Source organism: Pediculus humanus, genomic scaffold (genome assembly GCF_000006295.1).
Source record: "Pediculus humanus corporis 1103172107475 genomic scaffold, whole genome shotgun sequence".
NCBI lineage: Eukaryota > Metazoa > Arthropoda > Insecta > Psocodea > Pediculidae > Pediculus > Pediculus humanus.
The window spans coordinates 1397193-1417341 of NW_002987093.1; the positions used below are offsets into that span (position 1 = coordinate 1397193).

General features: G+C 31.2%; 3 protein-coding genes across 3 annotated transcripts in view; 2 read left to right on the top strand and 1 right to left on the bottom strand.

Moving 5' to 3' along the window:
- Positions 1 to 717: 717 nt before the first annotated feature.
- Positions 718 to 9511, top strand: Phum_PHUM129580 (CCR4-NOT transcription complex subunit, putative; the record flags this gene model as incomplete). Its single annotated transcript, XM_002424417.1, has 9 exons — positions 718 to 754; positions 1666 to 1734; positions 4093 to 4250; positions 6193 to 6347; positions 7035 to 7190; positions 7516 to 8282; positions 8707 to 9115; positions 9193 to 9332; positions 9432 to 9511. 9 exons carry the CDS (start codon positions 718 to 720, stop codon positions 9509 to 9511), a joined length of 1971 nt encoding a protein of 656 aa, XP_002424462.1.
- Positions 9512 to 13321: 3810 nt separating this feature from the next.
- Phum_PHUM129590 (mitochondrial 28S ribosomal protein S3/S24, putative) lies at positions 13322 to 14025 on the bottom strand (the record flags this gene model as incomplete). The annotated part of the gene is made up of 3 exons (XM_002424418.1): positions 13322 to 13611; positions 13692 to 13878; positions 13987 to 14025. The coding sequence occupies 3 exons, from the start codon at positions 14023 to 14025 to the stop codon at positions 13322 to 13324; spliced, it is 516 nt and encodes a 171-aa protein (XP_002424463.1).
- A 610-nt stretch (positions 14026 to 14635) lies between these two features.
- The window catches only part of Phum_PHUM129600 (tetraspanin-15, putative), a gene marked incomplete at both ends in the record, with an annotated part of 28006 nt that continues 22492 nt past the window's right edge, over positions 14636 to 20149 (top strand). The window contains one exon of the mRNA XM_002424419.1: positions 14636 to 14722. Coding sequence (XP_002424464.1) covers positions 14636 to 14722 — 87 coding nt within the window. The remainder of the gene's footprint in view (positions 14723 to 20149) is intronic.

Here is a 20149-nt window from a genome sequence, read left to right on the forward strand (position 1 = left end):
TGACCGGCCTTGAATGAAACATTTTTTTTTTGTTATGAACATTGTTTTGTCATCGTTTTGTTGTGTTTTGTAAGTGAAAGTAACGGCGTTGACGATGGTAGTGGTAGCAGTGAGGACGCGCGTGTGTCGTGGCAGCATCGACAATTTTTTTAAATCCGTTTTTTTCCACGTGGTTTGATTCTAAACTGCGAAATGGAAAAAAAAATGATTGATTAGGTTGATTATGGTCCTTATGAAAATTTGTTGCGTTTTCTCTCTCTCTATCTCTCTCTTTCTCTTTTTATCTTGTCGTCGTAGTTATCGCAACATCGACACATATAAACAAACAAACAAACAAGCAAGCAAACGGAAAAAAAAAAAAAATTCGACCGCAATCACAGCAATGAGTTCATTTTTCGAAACGATTTTGAAACGTGCGATTAACCAAAAAAAAAAAAAAAAAAACCTTTCGAAATTTTTAATCTTTTGTCACGGCTGCGATGACAGATTTCTTTATAAAAAAGTAAGCAAGAGGAGCACAAACGTAATTATAGAAATTGCGAAAGAAAAACCAACCGTTGATGAAAATAATCTGATTACACGAAAAAAAAAAAAAGTTGGGCAACGTTTATGAATGATGAGGATAACAAAAAAAAAAAAAAAATATTAATCGGAGTACGCGGAGTTTTGTACAAACTGAGTAGTTTGTGTTTTGTACAAACACAAACGAACAAACAAATGAGAAAGAAAGAAAAATCGGGAAATGGATTTCCAGGTACCACCAACACGTGGGAGAGTGTGAGAATCGAAAGGTGATAGAATGAGAGATGTTACCAAAAAAAAAAAAAAAAAAAAAGAGAAAGAGGGGGAGAGAGAAAGAGAGAAAAGGAATTTTAATATGTTTGTTTAAAATGTAGGTAAAGCTCATTATTATCATCATTATTATTATTTTAACAACAATGCAAACGTCTGATAATAGAAATTGCTTAATATATAACCGTGACTAAGGTTTTTCGTTTTCCCAAAAAAAACAAAATTTTTTTCGAACGTGGCAATAGAAAAAAAAAAAAAATGAATCACTTTGTTGTGAATGAAAATAAAAAGAAGAAAAAGTAAAAACGGTGGTTATGAATGAGGAAGAGGAGGAGGAGGATGGGTAGTAGTAGTTATAGTTGTTACGAACGCGGTTTATGAGAAGAATAACTTTTTGTTGTTGTTGTTGTTGTTGTTTGTGTCGTCGTCGTCGTTGTTGTTGTTGTTGTGGCAAGTTAACTAACGACTGATTTCAACGGATAAATCATTTTATGACAATGACAAACGTGACTCGTTAAAATTTTGTCATCATTTAAAAAAACAAAAAAAAAAAAAAAAAAAAAAACAAAACAAAACAAAACTTCTGGCAACTATGATGTATAATAAAAAATGAAAACTTTCACGATTTTTATCATCATCATCATCGTCGTCGTCATCATTATTATTATTGTTATTATTATTATTTTTGTGTTTTTGTTTAATTTTGTTTTTATTTCCAGGTTTCATTTTCATTAGTTTTTCTCTTCTTTCTTTCTCTTTCTCTTTCAAAAGGAACGGATTTTCTCCTGCCACGTGTTTTTTTTTTCTAATATGATTTTTCAAATGATATTATTATTATTATTACTGATTGTTTTTTTTTTCTTTTTTTTTCAGTTACGGCCAACCATCCGCCACAAAGACCGTGGATTCCATTGACAAGACCAAATAGAACGAGACCGACGTGTAAGTAGAAAATAATAATAATAATAATTTTTTTTTTTTTATTAAAAGTTTTCGGGGATAGGATCCGGGTAGGAAGTTCACGTGGTTGCAGACGAGAGATTTCCCTTCTTCTGTCCCCTATGATCGTGTCGCGAAATGATTTATGATTCCTAGCTAATGCGTAAGAAAAGTAAAGATTTTTTTTTTTTGTCGTCTGCTATTCGTTAATGTCGTCTGCTATTAAATTTTTTTTGTTTTATTGTTTTCCCCTCCCCCAAACCGGAAATAAATAAATAAATAAATAAAAGGAATATAATAAGGTACGAGACGGCAACGAAGACAGGTATACTACAGGTGATTTGTTTTGTCATTTTTGGCTCGATGTCAACACGTGTCATCTACACATCCCCCTCTTTGTCCCCTTCTCTCTCCCTCTTCCTCTCTCGCCTCCCCTTCCCCACCACCCACGATCTTCGAATCCTGTCGTTCATCGTATTTTGGCGAGAAGACAAACGACGTATTTTGTTTTAAAAACAAAAACCGACAATAACAACCCGAAAAAGTTTTAAAAAAAGAGAAAAAAAAGAATTATGACTTTGAGAGAGCACAGAAGTCGAGTTCGAGTTGTTTGTTTGTTTGTTTATTTATTTGTTTGTTCGTTCGTTTCCGTTTTTGGAAGAAGAAGAAGAGGTTACAACAATAATAAAAACAAGTTGTTTATGTTGTTTATGCGTCTAATATTTTATTATAAATAATTACTTTGATCAAAAATTTATTTTCGTTATTTATTTATTTATGCAAATGACGCGGAGTCCTGTTCTTTTTTTTTTTTTTTTTTTAAATGTCTGGAAAAGAAGAGAAAAATGACGTCACAGGAGTGTTGTTACGCACTCACCGTGTTTCGTTTGTGATAATCAAACGTGGCATTAAAACGATTTCGAATGTTTTATTTTACACTGCCAAAGTTTTTTGAATCTCTCTCATCACTATCATTATTATCATTATCATTATTATTATTAAACGTTGTATTTTAATTGTCGTTGTTCCTCACATTATTATTATTATTATTGTTCTTTAAATCATTGTCGTAATCGGGTAAAAAAGGATTTGTTAACAACGATTGGTCAACGCACAACGGTGTGCCTGTGTTTGTGTGTGTTGTGTACGTGAAATGAGTTTAAAATTTGTATTATTATTATTATTATCATCATTATCATTATTATTATCATTAATATTATTATTATCGCGTAACGTAACGCAACGCAGCGCAGCGCAACGCAACGCAACGCAACGCAATGCGACGTGCAGCATCCGTCCGCGATTTCGTAATAATTACGTTTTTATATATATTATTATTATTATTGTTATCATTATTATTATTATAATTATTATCATTATCATCGTCATCATCATTATTATTATTTCTTATATAAGGATTTACGGTGGAAAATTTTCCGATGGAAAAATTATATATATATATATATATACATCGATTTGTATAATTTTTTTTTTTTTTTTGTTTTCAATCTACTTCCGGAAATTGTCGATTCGAATTTAAATGAAAATCGTTTCGAAACGGGGAAAACGTATGATAAGAAGAACGAGTAAAGAAAAAAAAAAGCAGAAGACGACGCAAAAAAAATCTCGAACCTTAATAATAATAATAATAATAATTTGATTTTGTTCAGGTATCGCATTAGGTCGGGGAATGATTGATGATATGTGAAACCATCATTTTAATAATGACGATGATAACGACAATAATAATAATAATAATAAATGACCGTAGGGTAAAAATCGATCGATCGATCGATAGATCGATTCACCCCGAAAATAATTCCCCCCCCCCGGCGACTGGTTTTTTTTTAACGAATTCGTACCTGTCGATCCTCCATCGAAATAAAAAAAAATTCAAATCGTAATTATTAGGATTTGTTTGTTTGTTGTGAAACCGAATAAAAAAAAAAAATTCGATAGATCGAAGGATCGAACGAGATGTATCGAACGCGATCGAGTCATGTTATTTCCCCCTCCCCTTTCTTCCCTTTCCCCCCTCAGAAAGAAAACGACGATTTTATTTATTTATTTATTTATTATTATTATTATTATTATTTCCACGCGGAATTATTCAAATTACGAATAATATCATTATTCAAATTACGAACGTTTGTTTTTTTTTCAAGAGAGTGATTGAATGAATGAATGAATGAATGAATGGTTGAATAAATAAATAAACAAATGAATAATTTTTGTTTTGTTTGTTTGTTTTGTCTTTTTTTTTCTCTCCCCCCGTGTCTGCTGCTGGGGAGACACGTGGCTGTGGAGAAAGAGAGAGAGAGATTATCATTATTATTATTGTTGTTTTTTTTTGTTTTTCAGGTATTTTCACAGTGATGTGTTACAACGTTCTCTGCGACAAATACGCGACGAGGCAAATGTACGGATACTGTCCGAGTTGGGCACTCGATTGGGAATACAGGAAAAAGGGAATTTTGGAAGAAATAAGACATTATGCTGCCGATATTATTAGTTTACAGGTAGGTAGGGAGGGGGTGAAGGGGAAAGAGAAAAAGAAAAACCACGAAAGGTCACTCAATCGTACTCTTATCATCATTCGTTACCTTCCTGATGGTTCGATCCCATTCCTCCTGTGTCGGTGTTTCGGTGCCGACTCATTCCCCCCTCTCCCTCCCCGTTGACTCTTCTTTTAATTAATTAAATTGGTTTGAATTTATTATCATTATCATCGTCGTCGTCATAAATAACATTATGTCTCTCTCTCTCTCTCTCTCTCTCTCTCTCTCTCTTCGCGACAAGGTGATCCAGCTAGCTCGTTTTGGGTGCGAAACGAAAAAAGACAAGTTGTTTCTCTTTCTCTCTTCATCTCTCTCTCTCTCTTTTTTTTTCTTTCCAGAAAATCTATTTTTGCGATTTTATTATTATTATTATCATTACTATTTTTTTTCTGGTGACACGTTAAAGTTGGAATGTTTGTTTTTTTTTTCCCAACCGCACGCTTTAGTCGAATCAGGCTGGGGGGGAGAGGGTAGTTTTAGCTTTGAGTATTACCATAATCATTATTATCGTTATTATTATTATTAATATTATTATTATTAATATTATTATTAATATTATTATTATTATTATTTTTAATTGAGCAACTAAATAAAACTTTATTATAAACTGATTTAACAAATAATATAATAGATCGATCGATAACGTTTTATTGATTGGATTTCAAGAAAAAAAAAAAATAATAATAATAATAATAAATAATTATTGAATTAATGGCGAAACGTGCCTGTATGCGGCTTGTGCTTTTTTCTCTCTCTCTCTCCCTCTCTCTCTCTCTTTTTAATTTAAAACCTATACTTATCACGATTTTTTTTTTTTTATAATTGTTTCTTCTTTTTTTTTGTTTGTGTGTGCGTTTGTTTATGGTTCGAATTGCCAAATTTGCCGGAGGAGGTTTTCTCTCTCTCCCTCTCTCTCTCTCTTTTCTAAAACTCCGAATTGTCTGGAGAAATAGAGAGAGAGAGAGAGAAAACTTATCGAAATGTTTGATTTAACTTTAAATTTTTTTTTTTTTGCTATTTTATAAAATGTCATAAATGATAAAGTGATGATAATAATAATGACGATGATGATAATGATTTCGTCTTACGGGGTGTTACCACCCCTCTCTCTGTCTCTTCCCCTCGTGCGAATTTTCTCGAACGACACAATTTCGTTTGTTTGTTCTTGACAAAAAGGAAAAAAAGAAAGAAAATGAGAATTTAATTAATGGAAAAGGTTTAATTTGACCTTGAATAAATAATTTCAATAACGTTTAAAATACGCGAAAAAAAGAAAATATAATTTGATGACGTCATATCTCTCGTAAATATGGTGGTAGTCAAAGATGGCTGTGGATGTTGGTTTTTTTTTTGTTGTTTTTATTTTATTTTTTATTTTTTATTTTTTTTTAAAGAAAACTGAGGTCATCCGGAACAGACAGGTGTGTTGACATTGATATTAATAATAAAAATAATAATAATAATAATATTGATACAAATAAAGAAAATCCTACATATCCTACTTTTTTTTTTTTCTCGTCGCGAAACGAAAAATGCGTTTTAATTACTCTATGGAGAAAAAAAGACGAGGGGGAACGAAGGGGGGGATGGGAGAAAGGGGAGGAAGGGGAGGAAGAGATGTTGATGGTGATGATGATGATGATGATGATGATGATGATGATGATGATGATGATGTAAAGGAAAATTTTGAATGGGAAATTCCCGAAATTCTGTCGATTCCTTACATCTTTAATTGAAATTAATTTTTTGGAATGAAAAGAGAGAGATAGAAACAAATTTACAAATAGTCAGAAAGAGAGAGAGAAGCACTTTTGTGCTTTTGTTTGTTTTTGACGTGGCACGAAGAAATTTTGATTTTCGATAATTTTTTTTTTTTTTTTTTTTTTGTTTTTCTCGGAAACAGGAAGTAGAAACAGATCAGTTTTATAATTTCTTTTTACCCGAATTGAAAAGAGACGGCTACGATGGAATTTTCTCACCGAAATCCAGAGCCAAAACAATGTCTGAAAATGACAGGAAATTTGTCGATGGCTGCGCCATTTTTTACAGAACCGCAAAGTAAGTTTTTTTTTCCTCTTTTTTTTTCTTTTTTCCTCCTCTTCATCTCTGAACGAGGAGCGCGTGTAATGTGGTATTTATGCGTGTGTGTGTGTGTGCGTGTGCGTGTGCGAGTATCATTCTGTGCAAAAAAAAAAAAAAAAAAAAAAGAAAATTATTATGGATTTGCCATAATACTTTGTCACGTATTCGCCATTTTTTTTTTTTTTTCGTTCCCTACATCCGGTCCTGGTGGTGCGGATTGCCAAATATTTTTGTTTTATTTTTTTTTTTTTTAATGAAATACGTGAACGGGCAAAATATCTAGCGAAACATTCGAATAATTGTGGCCGTGTACCAAAAATTTTTTTTTTTTTTTTTTAAAGGTATCGAATTTGTACGAATTCGTTCGAATCTCGTCGTACATCGAAAGCAGAATTTAATAAATCAATAAATAAGTGACTATTTTTTTTGCACTAACTATAATGATAATGATAATGATAATAATAATGATGGGTAATTTCGCATTCGATTCGAAATATTTAAATTTTTTTTTCCTTTTTTTTTTTTTTGAAGGGCGAAAGGATTCGAGTTGATTGGACTTTAAATTTGCCGCCATTTTTGTTTTTGTTTTTGTTTTTTTTTTTTTTGGGTGTTCGAAATATTTTAATTCTTACAAAATTTTTTATTTTATTTTTCTTTCGATAGATTTTCGTTAACTAAAAATCACTTAGTCGAATTTAATCAACTTGCTATGGCGAATTCTGAAGGATCGGATCACATGTTGAATCGAGTTATGCCAAAGGATAACATTGGATTGGCAGCTTTGTTGAAAACTAAAGAAGCCGCTTGGGACAATGGTGAGTTTAAACCTTTTTTTTTTTTTTTTTACAAACTCCCCCCCCCCAAAAAAAAAACAAAAGTTTAATGAATTCGACAAAGTTTTTAAAAAAATTTTTTTTTTTTTTTTTTGGGGGACTTTAATTTAATGTGCGCGCCACGGAGCGAGCGACATCTTGTGGTGTATTTAATAAAAGTTATTTTTTTCGTCGCTACGCGCGCTAGTGGTGTTGGTAAATTGACGACGTCATTTCCGTGTTGTTGTTCACACGTCGTCGCCATATTTATTTTGATTATGTTTAGTGATAGTCGAGTGATTTTTTTTTGAGATTTTATAAATGTTTTAAAGGAAAAGTTATCGTTACCGTATCCTTACAAAGATGGCGGGTTATCAAACGAAAGAAGAATACTGGGCAAATCAATCTCAGTATAATAATTATAATTATCCATCGCCGGATCCGAATGTCGGATTTCATTCGGAATTGAATTTTCAAGATACTAGTCAATATGAAAACGTACCCAACGATTCGTGGCAGGCGAATTATTACACGGGCGAGGGTTACGGCGTTCAGGGAGAATTCAAAACGACCGGATTCAACGAATTCGACGACGAACCACCGTTACTCGAAGAATTGGGTATAGATCCGGACAGGATAATGCAAAAAACGTTCGCCGTTTTGAATCCGTTTCACAAACAGGGATTGGTAGACGACGTTAATTTTCTAACGAAGGACACGGATTTGGCGGGTCCTTTGGCATTTTGCTTGACTCTGGGTGCAACCCTCGTCGTTTCCGGTGGGAAAGCCAATTTCGGATATTTGTACGGTCTCGTCGTCACCGGTTGCCTTCTCATGTATTTTCTGTTGTCTCTCATGAACACGAGCGGAACGGTCACTCTCACGTCCGTGGCTTCCATACTAGGCTACTGTTTGCTTCCCATCGTTGGCTTGTCGACGCTGTCAATTTTTCTAACGATGACCAGTCTTGTGGGAATCATATTGAGCATCGTTGGAGTGTCTTGGTGCAGTTTGTCAGCATCAAGATTGTTCATGGCTTTAATGGCATCAGATTGTTCTCAAAGACCTTTAATAGCTTATCCTTGCATACTATTATACAGTGTTTTCATTCTCATAGTGATGTTTTAACAGTGAAACTTATTCGAGTGAACTGATGTACTTCACACCCAAAACACAATCGAACATGCTCACTTCACATGTTTTTTTTTACTCTAGTTTGTTGTAATCAAATCGATTGATTGAATTAACTCGGAAAAGTGCTATCATACAAAATTATCATGTTAATTAATATGTAGATAAATAATCATCAATAAAAAATAATAAAAATGATGTCGAATAAAAAATGTCATCAATCTTATTATTATTATTTTTACTGCTTTCGTTACCAAATTTTACATTTTTCTTTTTTTTCTTTTAGCTGGTGGAAAGTTTAACAAACTTTTTATTAATTTGAATGAAATGAAATCATCATCATCATCATCATCATAAATGAAATTTTTCATGTGTGTGTGTTTATTTTACAGGGTTGCCACCTGATCCGAATCAAATAAATCAACCCATATTGGTGTGCACGGCTCACATACACTGGGACCCAGAATTCTGTGATGTCAAATTAATACAAACGATGATGTTATCGTACGAATTGAAAAGCATTTTGGAAGAAGCGAGTCACAATTTTCGTCCCGGTCACAAACCGGAAACGAATTGCGTACAACTTTTGCTGTGCGGAGATTTCAATTCCCTCCCCGATTCGGGTGTCATTGAATTTCTCTCGTCGGGAAGAGTGTCGGCGGATCATCCGGATTTCAAAGAATTACAGTACAAGTCGGTTTTGCAAAAGATATCCGGTTGTGAAAAACCAAACGAATTCACACATTCCTTCAAGCTCGCGTCCGCGTACAGCGAAGACATAATGCCGTTCACTAATTACACGTGAGTTGTTGTTGACGTCATCGTCGTCGTCGTCTGCTTACTCAGCTTCACCTTTTCTACTTCTTCATTCATTTCAGATTTGAATTCAAAGGCATTATAGATTATATATTTTATTCGAAGCAAAGCATGACGCCGTTGGGCCTTTTGGGACCCGTCAACGCCGATTGGCTGAAAGAAAACAAAGTCGTCGGATGTCCTCATCCGCACGTACCATCAGGTACGCATTCGTTAATCTTTTTGACAAATGAATCAGGTATACTACTAATACCGATGCGTGTGAAAATGAAATTTTTCTCTCTCTCTCTCTCTCTTGCAGATCACTTTCCTTTGTTAGTCGAATTGGAAATGTGTCCAACGGTGCCTAGTACCACGAACGGTTTAATAACCAGAAGGTAGCATCTTCAAGATGTCAGGATCTCTTAAATAAGAAAAGGAAAAGAAAAAGGAAAAAAAGAAAGACAGAAAGAAAGAAAGTTAATTCATCAACGTATGACAACGTCTTGATTAGATTTCTCTCTCTCTCTCTCTCTCTCTCTTTAGCTTTAAGAATTTAAAATTTACAGACAAAAAAAAAAAAGTCACGACAGCGAAAAGAAAAAGAAAATTTGTATCTTGACTACAGTTAAATTCGTGAATAGTTTCTTTATCTCTCTCTCTCTCTCTCTCTCTCTCTCTCTGTTTTTTTCTCTTTTTAAAAGGTCGTTGGTCACGTCAAATGTTTTCTCTCTCTCTCTCTCTCTCTCACTAGTTTCTTCTTTTAAGGTTTTTTTTTCTCTCTCTCTCTCTCCCGACGACCATTTTCTTCTTCTATAGTAGAGTCAATTTTGCCGCCGTCAGTGTCATTTACGTGTCAGTTATCAGTTTCAGTCAATTTTTTTTTCTTTTTTTCTTTTTTTTTTTTTTTTTTTGTAAATGCCGCGAACAATTATGATGAAAGGGGGGAGGGGGGGAAATGGCGCCATTTTTCAAAAAGTGATTTTTTTTTTTTTTTTTTTCGTTTTCTTACTATTTTATTTTTATTTTATTTTACATTAATTGTATCGATTTTTTTTTTTTGTCGCTTCGTCGAACGTCACGTACCACGTGACGTTAAAACACGTACGTCATCGTATCTCACACACACTTACACTTACGCACGTCATGGTAAAATCTCACATTTTTATTATTATTATTATTATTTTTTTTTTTTTTTTTTTTTTTTTTTTTTTTTTTTTTTTTTTTTTTGTTTGTTTGTTAATCCTTTGATACGTTTTTTTTTTGTTCTTTTAACTCATCGCGATATTATGGAGCCGAAATCATAATAATAATAATGATAATGATAATGATAATTATAACAATAATAGTTTTAAGTATAAGATAACAATAATGATGACGATGATGATGATGATGATGATGATGATGATTCAATTAGTAATAATGAACGATTGATAGTTGTTGTAGTAGTAGTAGTAATATTGATGATAATGATGATGATGATGATTTTCTTTTTAAAAAAAAATTCAAAAAAAAAAAGAAAATGATATTTTTGGCGCGTTTTTATTAATATTATTATTATTATTTAAATATTTAAATGTGAGTGATAAGGGAGAGAGAGAGAGAGGGGGGGGAGTAAATTGGAAAAAGAATAATAATAATAATACATCGAAGAAATTTTTTTTTAAAATTATTTTTATTATTATTTTATGTATACATAAACGGGGGGCAGGGACGGGGGGGGGGTACAGAGGGTGGGGAATCATTGATAAGATCTATTCTGTAATTATTATTATTATTATTATTATTATTTCATTGAATTTACGTATGTATGTGTACTTTAGACGAGGGGTGAAATTTTTAAACGGGGTTTTTTTAATTATTATTATTATTATTGTGGTAGTCCTCGTGGTCGTCGTGTCTTTAATAAAAAATTTTTTTTTCTTCCGCTGGTGAAGAAAAGTGAGCGGCGATGATAATGATGATGAGAATGTATGCAACTATGTTTTTTTTTAAATAATTATTTATGTGTTAACGGAAATTTTATAATACGATGATCTCATAGGAAAAAGGGAAGTTATCATTATTATCATTATCATTATCATCGTTTAAATTTTTGCGTTTTTTTTTCTTTTCTGTCTCAACTTTTTTGAAATGGGTGGTAAATGTGAGGGGAAAATAATAATAATAATAATTTTTACATACGCGTGAAACATTCCAGTTTTTTTTTTTTTTTTTTTAACCTATTAATATTATTATTATTATCATCAATATTGACGTCATCGTCGTGATTATCATTATCGTTTGTATGGGAGCTTTTGTTGTTATTCGTTTTGGGATAAGAAAAATAAGAAGAAAATAAAATTAATTAATTGATAAATGTGCAGTAGAGAAAGAGAAATAAATGGTCATCATCATTATTATCATCATCATTATTATCATCATCGTCGTCCTCATCGTTATCACGAACGTTATCATAATTATCGATTTTTTTTTTTTTTTTTTTATTACAGTAAATAATCTTATAAGTAAATGGGGGATAAGGTAGAAAAGTAAAAATAAAATGAATGAAGTAAGTGATTGATCGATTGATCGATCGATCGATTAATCGTGAGAATCGAATCATCCGTTAAATAATTTAATTTTGAAAACAATGAATGGGAAATGAATGAATGAATGAATGAATGAATGCATAAAAGATTTTTACGATTTTTTTTTTTTTTTTATTAATCGAGGAGATCTTACAATATTTATATATACATATTTTTTTTCGTACGCGAATTTATTTTCGTTATAATTATCATTATTATTATTATTATTATTATTGTCACGTTTGCTGACGTCTCTGCCGCTTAATTATTATTATTATTATCACTACCGTCGTTATTTTCAAAAAAAATTTAATTTTAACGGTCACTTTTTTTTTTACACTATAAATAAATGTTAGGCCGAAATGAAAATTTTTATCATCATCATCATTATTATTATTAATAGTTTTTATGTATCGCGAAACGGTGGCAGGGGGGGGGGTGGGGAAATCAATAATTAATAATTTACGTAATATGTAATATGTGTAATAAAAAAATAAATGTCGTCACGTCACGTGGGTGGGAATATTTTGAATTTTTTTTTTTTTTTTTTTTTTTTTGAAAAAAAATTTGCTGCCATTTATCATTATTATTATCATCAATGATTTTCTCCACTTTTATTTCCGTAAACTTATTATTATTATTATTATTATCATTATTATTAATATGTACATAAAGAGCACAACTGTCAAATTAAAAAAAAAAAAAAATTTTCAATGAATGAATGAATGAATGAGTGAATGAATGACTGAATTATTTTGTGCAATTTTTTTTTTATCACAATTATTTGAATTATTTACTATGTATCGATGATGATGATGATGATGATGAATATGATTTTTTCTAAGGGAGGGGGGTTGTGCAGTGGGGGGATGAGGGCTGGGGGTGGAATCGTATGTGTGAGTGATAAATTTTTTTTTTTGAAATTTCATCGAATGCATTCAACAAATAATTTATTATTGTGATTATTTCAAAAAAAAAAAAAAAATTTTTTTTTTTTTTTAAATTGTAATGATAAGGAAAAAAGTAGTGTATTATTATTATTATTATTATTATTATTATTATTATTATTATTATTATTATTATTATTGTAGTTTAATTGTAGTTTTTTTTTTTTTAAAAAAATTATTTTTAATTTTTTTTTTTTTTTATCGATTTGTGTAGGTAGTTTGATGATGACTTTTTAACTATTATTATTATTATTTTTTTTTTGTCTTCTTTTTTAAAATAGATTTTAGAGATTTCTTTTTTTTTTTTTTTTTTTTAAATAAACATGTTTAGATTTAATTACAACTATTATTATTATTATTATTATTTGATGATATCGATATGTGAAAATATTTAAACGGTTTAATTTTTTTTTTTTTTCTTTTTAAATTAATATAATGGTATAATAATAATTATTATGATGAATAGTTTGTTTAGTTTTTATTATTATTATTATTATTATTATTAATTTTACAAATTTACAACAAATCATTATTATTATTGTTAACATTCATTCATTCAATCATTCATTCATTCGTTTAATTTATTAACACTATTTTTCTTTTTTAACGAGTTCATTTATGATATCGAGTGAGCGAATGAATGATGATGGGGTTGTTTTAATGTTCGATATAAGTTTTAGTGAACTTGTTATTATTTACACATGTGTGAAAACAACTTCATCTGGATGTTTGATAACTTGCAATTCTAATTTAACCATACATTTAAGCCAATTACTTAATAGTTCTTCTGTGTATCCGACTAAAAATAAAATTTTAGTCGATGACATTTTAGGATATATAATCATTGCTATTCGAATTGTGTTGTGAATTCTTTTAACAATTATTTCAGAATGTATCATTCCTGGGAACGTACCGTAAACGAATTTCCTAATGAATACGTCATCTAGTAAAGTTTCTGGTACCCTTAAACCTCCTTCTAATGTTGCTTTACATGAAAAAAAAAAAAAAAAAATTGTAATTTGTTATTTTATCGGGCGGGAGGGGAGGGGGATATTAAATACTTACAAGTGTTCCATGAATTCCATGCTTTGTTGTGTCCTATATCGTGTGCTCCTAATGATTTTTCATAATTTATCGGTTTGTTTTTACGTAATGTTCTTTTGACTTGTCCAGATTTAAAACAAACACAACTTGTGTGTAATTGTTGTTTCCCATTTAAATAATTTATTAATAACTTTTGAGTTACGTTGTACTGATCGACCGGAAATAAAAAATTTAATAAATAAATTATCGAAGAATCGAAATATGTAAATGTCGAGGGGTAAAAATCATTTAAAATAATACAATCAAAGAAATTTACCTTTGATTTTAACGTTGCAAGTGATGTGAGAGCCGCCATTTTGATAATTTTTCAAACGCATGCGTATAAAGGTTGTCATAGAGTACAAGAACTAAAACAAATGATTTAACTCGTTTAAAAGTTTTTTTTTTATTTTTTACCGAGAATTATTATTAAAAAGAATAAATAGTATAAAATTCATAAATAAGTGTAAGAGTTAAATAATAGCGATGACATTCAGTAATGAAAAGTGGATTTTTAACAAAATATAATTGATAATAAAATATCATTTATAATATGATCGTCGTAAAGGATTAATTTCATAAGTTGGCAGTTTTGATTTAAGTTAAAAATTTTCTTCATTTGTCAGACTGCATCAGTCAGTTGAAAAATGGCGACGGCCGTCGAGTGTTCAATTCGTTAATATACGTTCAAACGATTATAAGATAAATTTTTTTTTTTTAATTTTGTTTCGTTTTTGTTTTTGTTTTCGTTATGTTCTATTGTTTTTTAACGTGAGTGTATTCGTTATGTTAAATAAAATGTTTTATAAAACTCGAATCGTTAAATAATAATAGTAAAAAAGAAAAGGAAAAAACGAAGTTAATAGTAATAATAATAATAATAATTTGCTTTGTGTGGTTTAGTGATTTTTTCAAATGCGTGGAAAATGCCAGTTAGAAAATATAGAAGGGATACAAGTGAAGTCAGCTGTTGCTTAAAATATGTTATTTTCGGATTTAATGTTTTGTTTTGGGTATGTTTTATTTCATTATTATTATCATTATTACTATACTATTACCCGAAAAAAATTTTTTCAATCGATACGATTATTCAACAGAAAAACATAAAATTTTATTTAAAAATTATTCACACACACACACACACAAATTTTTTCCCTTTTTTTCCTTTTTTTCTTTTAATATCGATTGAAATGTTTGTTTGTTAGCGAAAAAGAAAGAAAGAAAGAAAGGAAAAACATTTTCAACCGTTCGATTTGAATTTTCTCTCTCTCTCTCTCTTTTTAATTATTATTATTATGTAACGACGACATTTTATACACATAAAAAATTGAATTCCCCCCCCCCCCCTAATGATTTAAACTCACGCACGAACGAATGCAAAAAAACGCAAAATAATTGAATTGAATAAGTCGACCAATTATGAAATATATATTTTGACATAATAATAATAATAATAATAATTATTATTATTATTATTACGCAATTTTATTAAATCATACCTATGTACGTTTCGATGTAGTAAAAAAAAAAAAAAAATCAAGGTATTACGTGATGAGGAAAAAAAAAGAAAAAAACTGGAAACTGGACAATGTTCATTAATCATTATCATCATCATCATCATTATTATTTCATCTACTACTATTATTATTATTATTATTATTATTATCAATATTAATATTATTATAATTTCATTTGTAAAATTCTGTTGAATTCGTGGCGGGAGAGAAAAATTTTAGAAAAAGACAAAAAAAATGAACATGAACGTGGAGGAGGTCGTTTGAATGTGTCAGTATCATCATCATCATTGTCGTAATTGTTATTATTATTATTATTATCATCATCATCATCGTCACCATCATCAGCAGCAGTAGCATCATCATCATCATCAGCAGTAGCATCATCATCAGCAGCAGTAGCATCATCAGCAGTAGCATCATTATCATCACCATCATAATCAGCAGTAGTATCATCATCATCATCAGCAGCAGTAGCATCATTATCATCACCATCATAATCAGCAGTAGTATCATCATCAGCATCAGCAGCAGTAGTATCATCATCATAATCAGCAGTAGTATCATCATCAGCATCAGCAGCAGTAGCATCATCATCATCAGCAGCAGTAGCATCAGCATCAGCAGCAGTAGCATCATTATCATCACTATCATAATCAGCAGTAGCATCATCATTATCAGCAGCAGCAGCATCATTAGCAGTAGCATCATCATCATCATCGTCATCATCATCATCGTCGTCGTCGTCATCATCAATCATCATCATCAACATCATAATCATCATTGTTATTGACAATTATGTGTACATATATGTTTTGCGTATTGTTTTTTTATTCGGGGAGGGATATTCGGGGAGGCGGTCTGGATAACTGGAAGAAAAAAGAGATAGAGAGAGTGGGTGTTTGTTTGCAGGAGGAGAAAGACAAACGATTGTGTTTTGAATGTCGTTTGTTCTCAATGAGTCGTTTTCATCGTCCAAAAAAAAAAAAAACAAGAGTCTGAAAAGTTTTTACTTTTCTCTCTCTCTCTCTTGCAAATCTTTTTCCAAAAAGAGAGAGAAAGGAAGGAGAAAGGGGGGAGAGAGTGGATATAAAAATTAAAACTGTAGAAAATAATCAAGTTGAAACAGGAGTCTGGAAAAAAAGAAAAAAAAAGAAAAACTTTTTTTAAGTTCGAGTCCAAATTTTTTTTTTTTTGTTTCGATCGGAGATAAAATATAATAATTACGACCTTTGACCTATCGATCACCAAAAGGGAAGATGACTTAACACTCTTGGAGAAAATTTAAAAAAAAAAACCAGGAGGAAGAGGAAGCAATAACTGGAAAAATGGTAGTTAAAGGTCACCACCATCACGACGACAATGATGACCTTCTTTTCTCAAAAAATGATTTGAAATCAGTGCCGTATCTAAAATTTAATTTGTTAGATTTGAATGTACAAACCGTTCACGTTCACGTTCACGAGCCGTGGTTGTCGTTGTTGAATGTTGTTGTTGTTCTTTACGAGGTTTGATTCTCTTGTAAAAAATTTTTTGCGGTTATTCATTATTATTATTATTATTATTATTATTATTATTATTATTATTATTATTATTATTATTATTATTATCATCATCATCATCATCATCATCATCATCGTTGGTTGTGCCTTAAAGGTCATCGCCTCCTTTGTTCTAATGATGACGTTTACGGTTGTGACCAGTTTTTTTTTTTTTGTTTAAATGCGTGGGAATTATTTGCCTTCGTTCCAAAAAGTTGCGTGTGCGTGTGCGTGAATTTATGGATACAAAGGTATATATATATCATCCCGAGGGATTCTTTTTTTTTCGGCGATTTTCCGAGGCGAGTAGGGGGGAGTAGGAAGGGAGAGAGAAAGAGAGAGAGAAAAAAGGAAAGTTATGAATTGAGAATTAATGTTATGAAACGTTGTTACCGGTTATTACGTAACACGGATGCATCGGTGGTGAGGGGAAATGGAAGGGGGGTGAGGGTTTTTGTGTAAACCTGTCAGGTGTGTTGTTTCCACATGCGCGTGCGTGTGTGTGCCTGTGCGTTTATCTCGGTCATGGTTTTCGTCCTTCAAACAAAAATTTTGTTTTTTAAAGAGAAAAAAATATATATAAATAAATAATTAGTAGTTTTTTCGGGTAGGGTTGAAAAAGTTGAGAAATCTAGTAATAATAATAATGATAAAACCTTGAGGATTTTTTTTCGGGGAGGGGAAGGAGGGGGGTGAACATAGAGGGGGTGCAAGTCAAAAAAAGAACGAAAACGTTAATGGAAAGGTAAATATTTTTTTTTCGGTCTTCTTTTTCTTCTTTTTCCAATGGGAAAATAGTAAAAAAAAAAAAAAAAGGAAGAAAAGATGGGGGAGATGGGGTAAAGGGGGGGGAGAGGGAAATGATGTTATTGGTTTTCACCCAAAAAATTGGGAAAAAAATTTTTTTTTTATTCCTTTTTATGAACTGGAAAAGAATTATTATTATTATTTTTTTTTTTTATGAACTCGATTTTTTTTTTTTCTATCGCCATCTCTCTCTCTCTCTCTCTTTCTCTCTCTTTCTATTACTTTACAATTTGTTTTTGTGGTTTCTTTTCAAAAAGTAAAAAATAAAATAATAATAATGATAATAATAAAAGGAATCATTTCAAAGGAAAATAAAAAAAAAAAAAATAGGGCGACTCGAAATGCCTTGTTAATATTAAAATAAATTATTATTATTATTATTATTATTATTATTATTATTATTATTATTCAGAGGAAATCGATAACCCAGTTAAGAAGAAAAAAAAATGAAAGTGAAAGAAGAAGAAGAATAAGAGGGAGAGAAAAAGGAAAAAAGGAAATTTTTTTTCCTTTTTTTCATTTTCCTTTTCTAATCATTTCTCAAAGGAATTTTATCACATGTGCCACTCGAAATTTTCAACCCCCCCTCCCTCACAAAAAAGAAGAAGAAGAATTTGATTCGATTGTATATTTTTTAGAATGTTTTCGAACGTTTTGTTGCGACCACGATGAATTTTTCAATGCTTTTATCATCATCATCATCATCATCATCATCATCAACGACAAAAACATTGTTGTTATTTCTCTTAATGACTTTTGATAATTTTTTTTTATAAAAAAACAAAAAAAAAAAAAAACGTGGCAGGAGATAAATAAAATAAAAGAGAGATTAGACTTAACGATTATTTCATAGGGAGGACGAGGGAGAGATGAAAAAAACAAAATAAAGAAAAATAATTTTCTCTTTTTCCGTCCTCCCCCCGGGCTCCCCGCCACTCTTCCCCCCGCTGGACGGGAAAAAAACTTGAATTGCGGAATTTAAAAGTTTGACGTGGTTTTAGCAAGGTTAATCCGTACGAAACTATATCAATTATAAAAACTCCGATAAACTGACTGACTGACTGACTGACTGACTCAACTCTTATTAATTCTTCAATGACAAATCCGTCGTTTTGATAGAAATGGATTTTTCTGGAGAGAGAGAGAGCGGGGGAGAAAAGTGGGAGGGGGAAACTGGAATTTAATGGATTCCCCTTCCTTCCCCCCTCATCTCCCCTCACACACGAGTTCGAGTTTGAATGACCTAAAAAAAAAAAAAATTCAAATTCGAATACCGGAAGTGAAAAATTTTTTTTTTTTTACGTTAAAAGGTTTTTAATTGGTGAGATTCGCATCTCTCTCTCTCTCTCTCTCTCTCGCACGCATCCTTTGTCTTTTCGTACGTGTGCGTGCGTGCGTGCGTGCGTGTTTTCGCACGATTATTATTCGTTCGAGATTTTCAATTCGAATTTATTTCGAAATCAATGAAGAGACGCCATTTTTAATCAAAGTTAATTACACGTTTACCCCGTTTGATTCTCACGTACGCGAGAAATCGAAGGCGGGAAAAAAATTTTTGAAAAAAGTGGAAGGGTGGGGGTGGTAGGGGTGAGGTGAGGGATTTTTCTTTTTCGAGCAGGCGGTGAATGAAAAAAAAAAAAATTTTTTTTTTTTTGTATTTTTGATTTTGAATTTAATTACTCTGAAAGTTTTTTTTTCTCTCTCTCTCTCTTTTCTTCTTTTACAGTCATCGTCGTCATCCATTTTTCTTTTCTCTCTCTCTCTCTTTTTCTGTCTCCATATTGTCACGTCTATCCGTTTTTTTTTTTTTTTTTTTTAAATATATATTTCCTTACATTTTCCTTCGTTTCATTTTAAATTATATTTCCCCCCCCCATCCCCATTTTATTTCCGGGAATCGGATTTAAGTTTTCCTTTTCCTTTTTTGTTTCAAACTTTTTTTTTTCTTTTCCTTCTCTTCTTCATCTCTTTTTTCCTTTCTTTCTTTCTTTTTTCCCCTTCTTCGACGCAAATTTCCTCTTCAATCTTAAAATAAATGACGTTATTAATCATGTCTGACTTTTTTTTTTTTTTTTTAAAATGTTTGTAAGTTGGATAAAAAAAAAAAAAAAGATTTTCTAATGAGATTGCGCGCGTATACGAGAACAAAATTTACTTCCACGTACTTTTTTTTTTTTTTCTCATCTCTTTTTCCTTTACCCCCCCCTCTCCTTCCACCCAACCCTACCTTTTTCGAGGTTTACGTTTAGCATACGTAGGATGTAGGGAAAAAAAAATGGCCCCCCCCCAAAAAAAATTAAATTTTTCTCGTACTTTTTTAAAGGACCCATCTTGAAGATTATGATGATGATGATAAAACAATGATTTTTATTTTATAATTATCCTCACGTGACCCAAGGGGAGATGGGGAGGTGGGGAGTGAGGGGAGGGGGGGTTAAGGAAAAATAAGAGAAAATGTTTTTTTTTTTCCCCCATTTGTAATATTTTATATTGTTCGGATTAAGAAAGATTTAAATTGTCCCAAAATTTTAAATTATTCAACGGAAATGACTTGGGCGTTAGACCGAGGCGTTCGTTC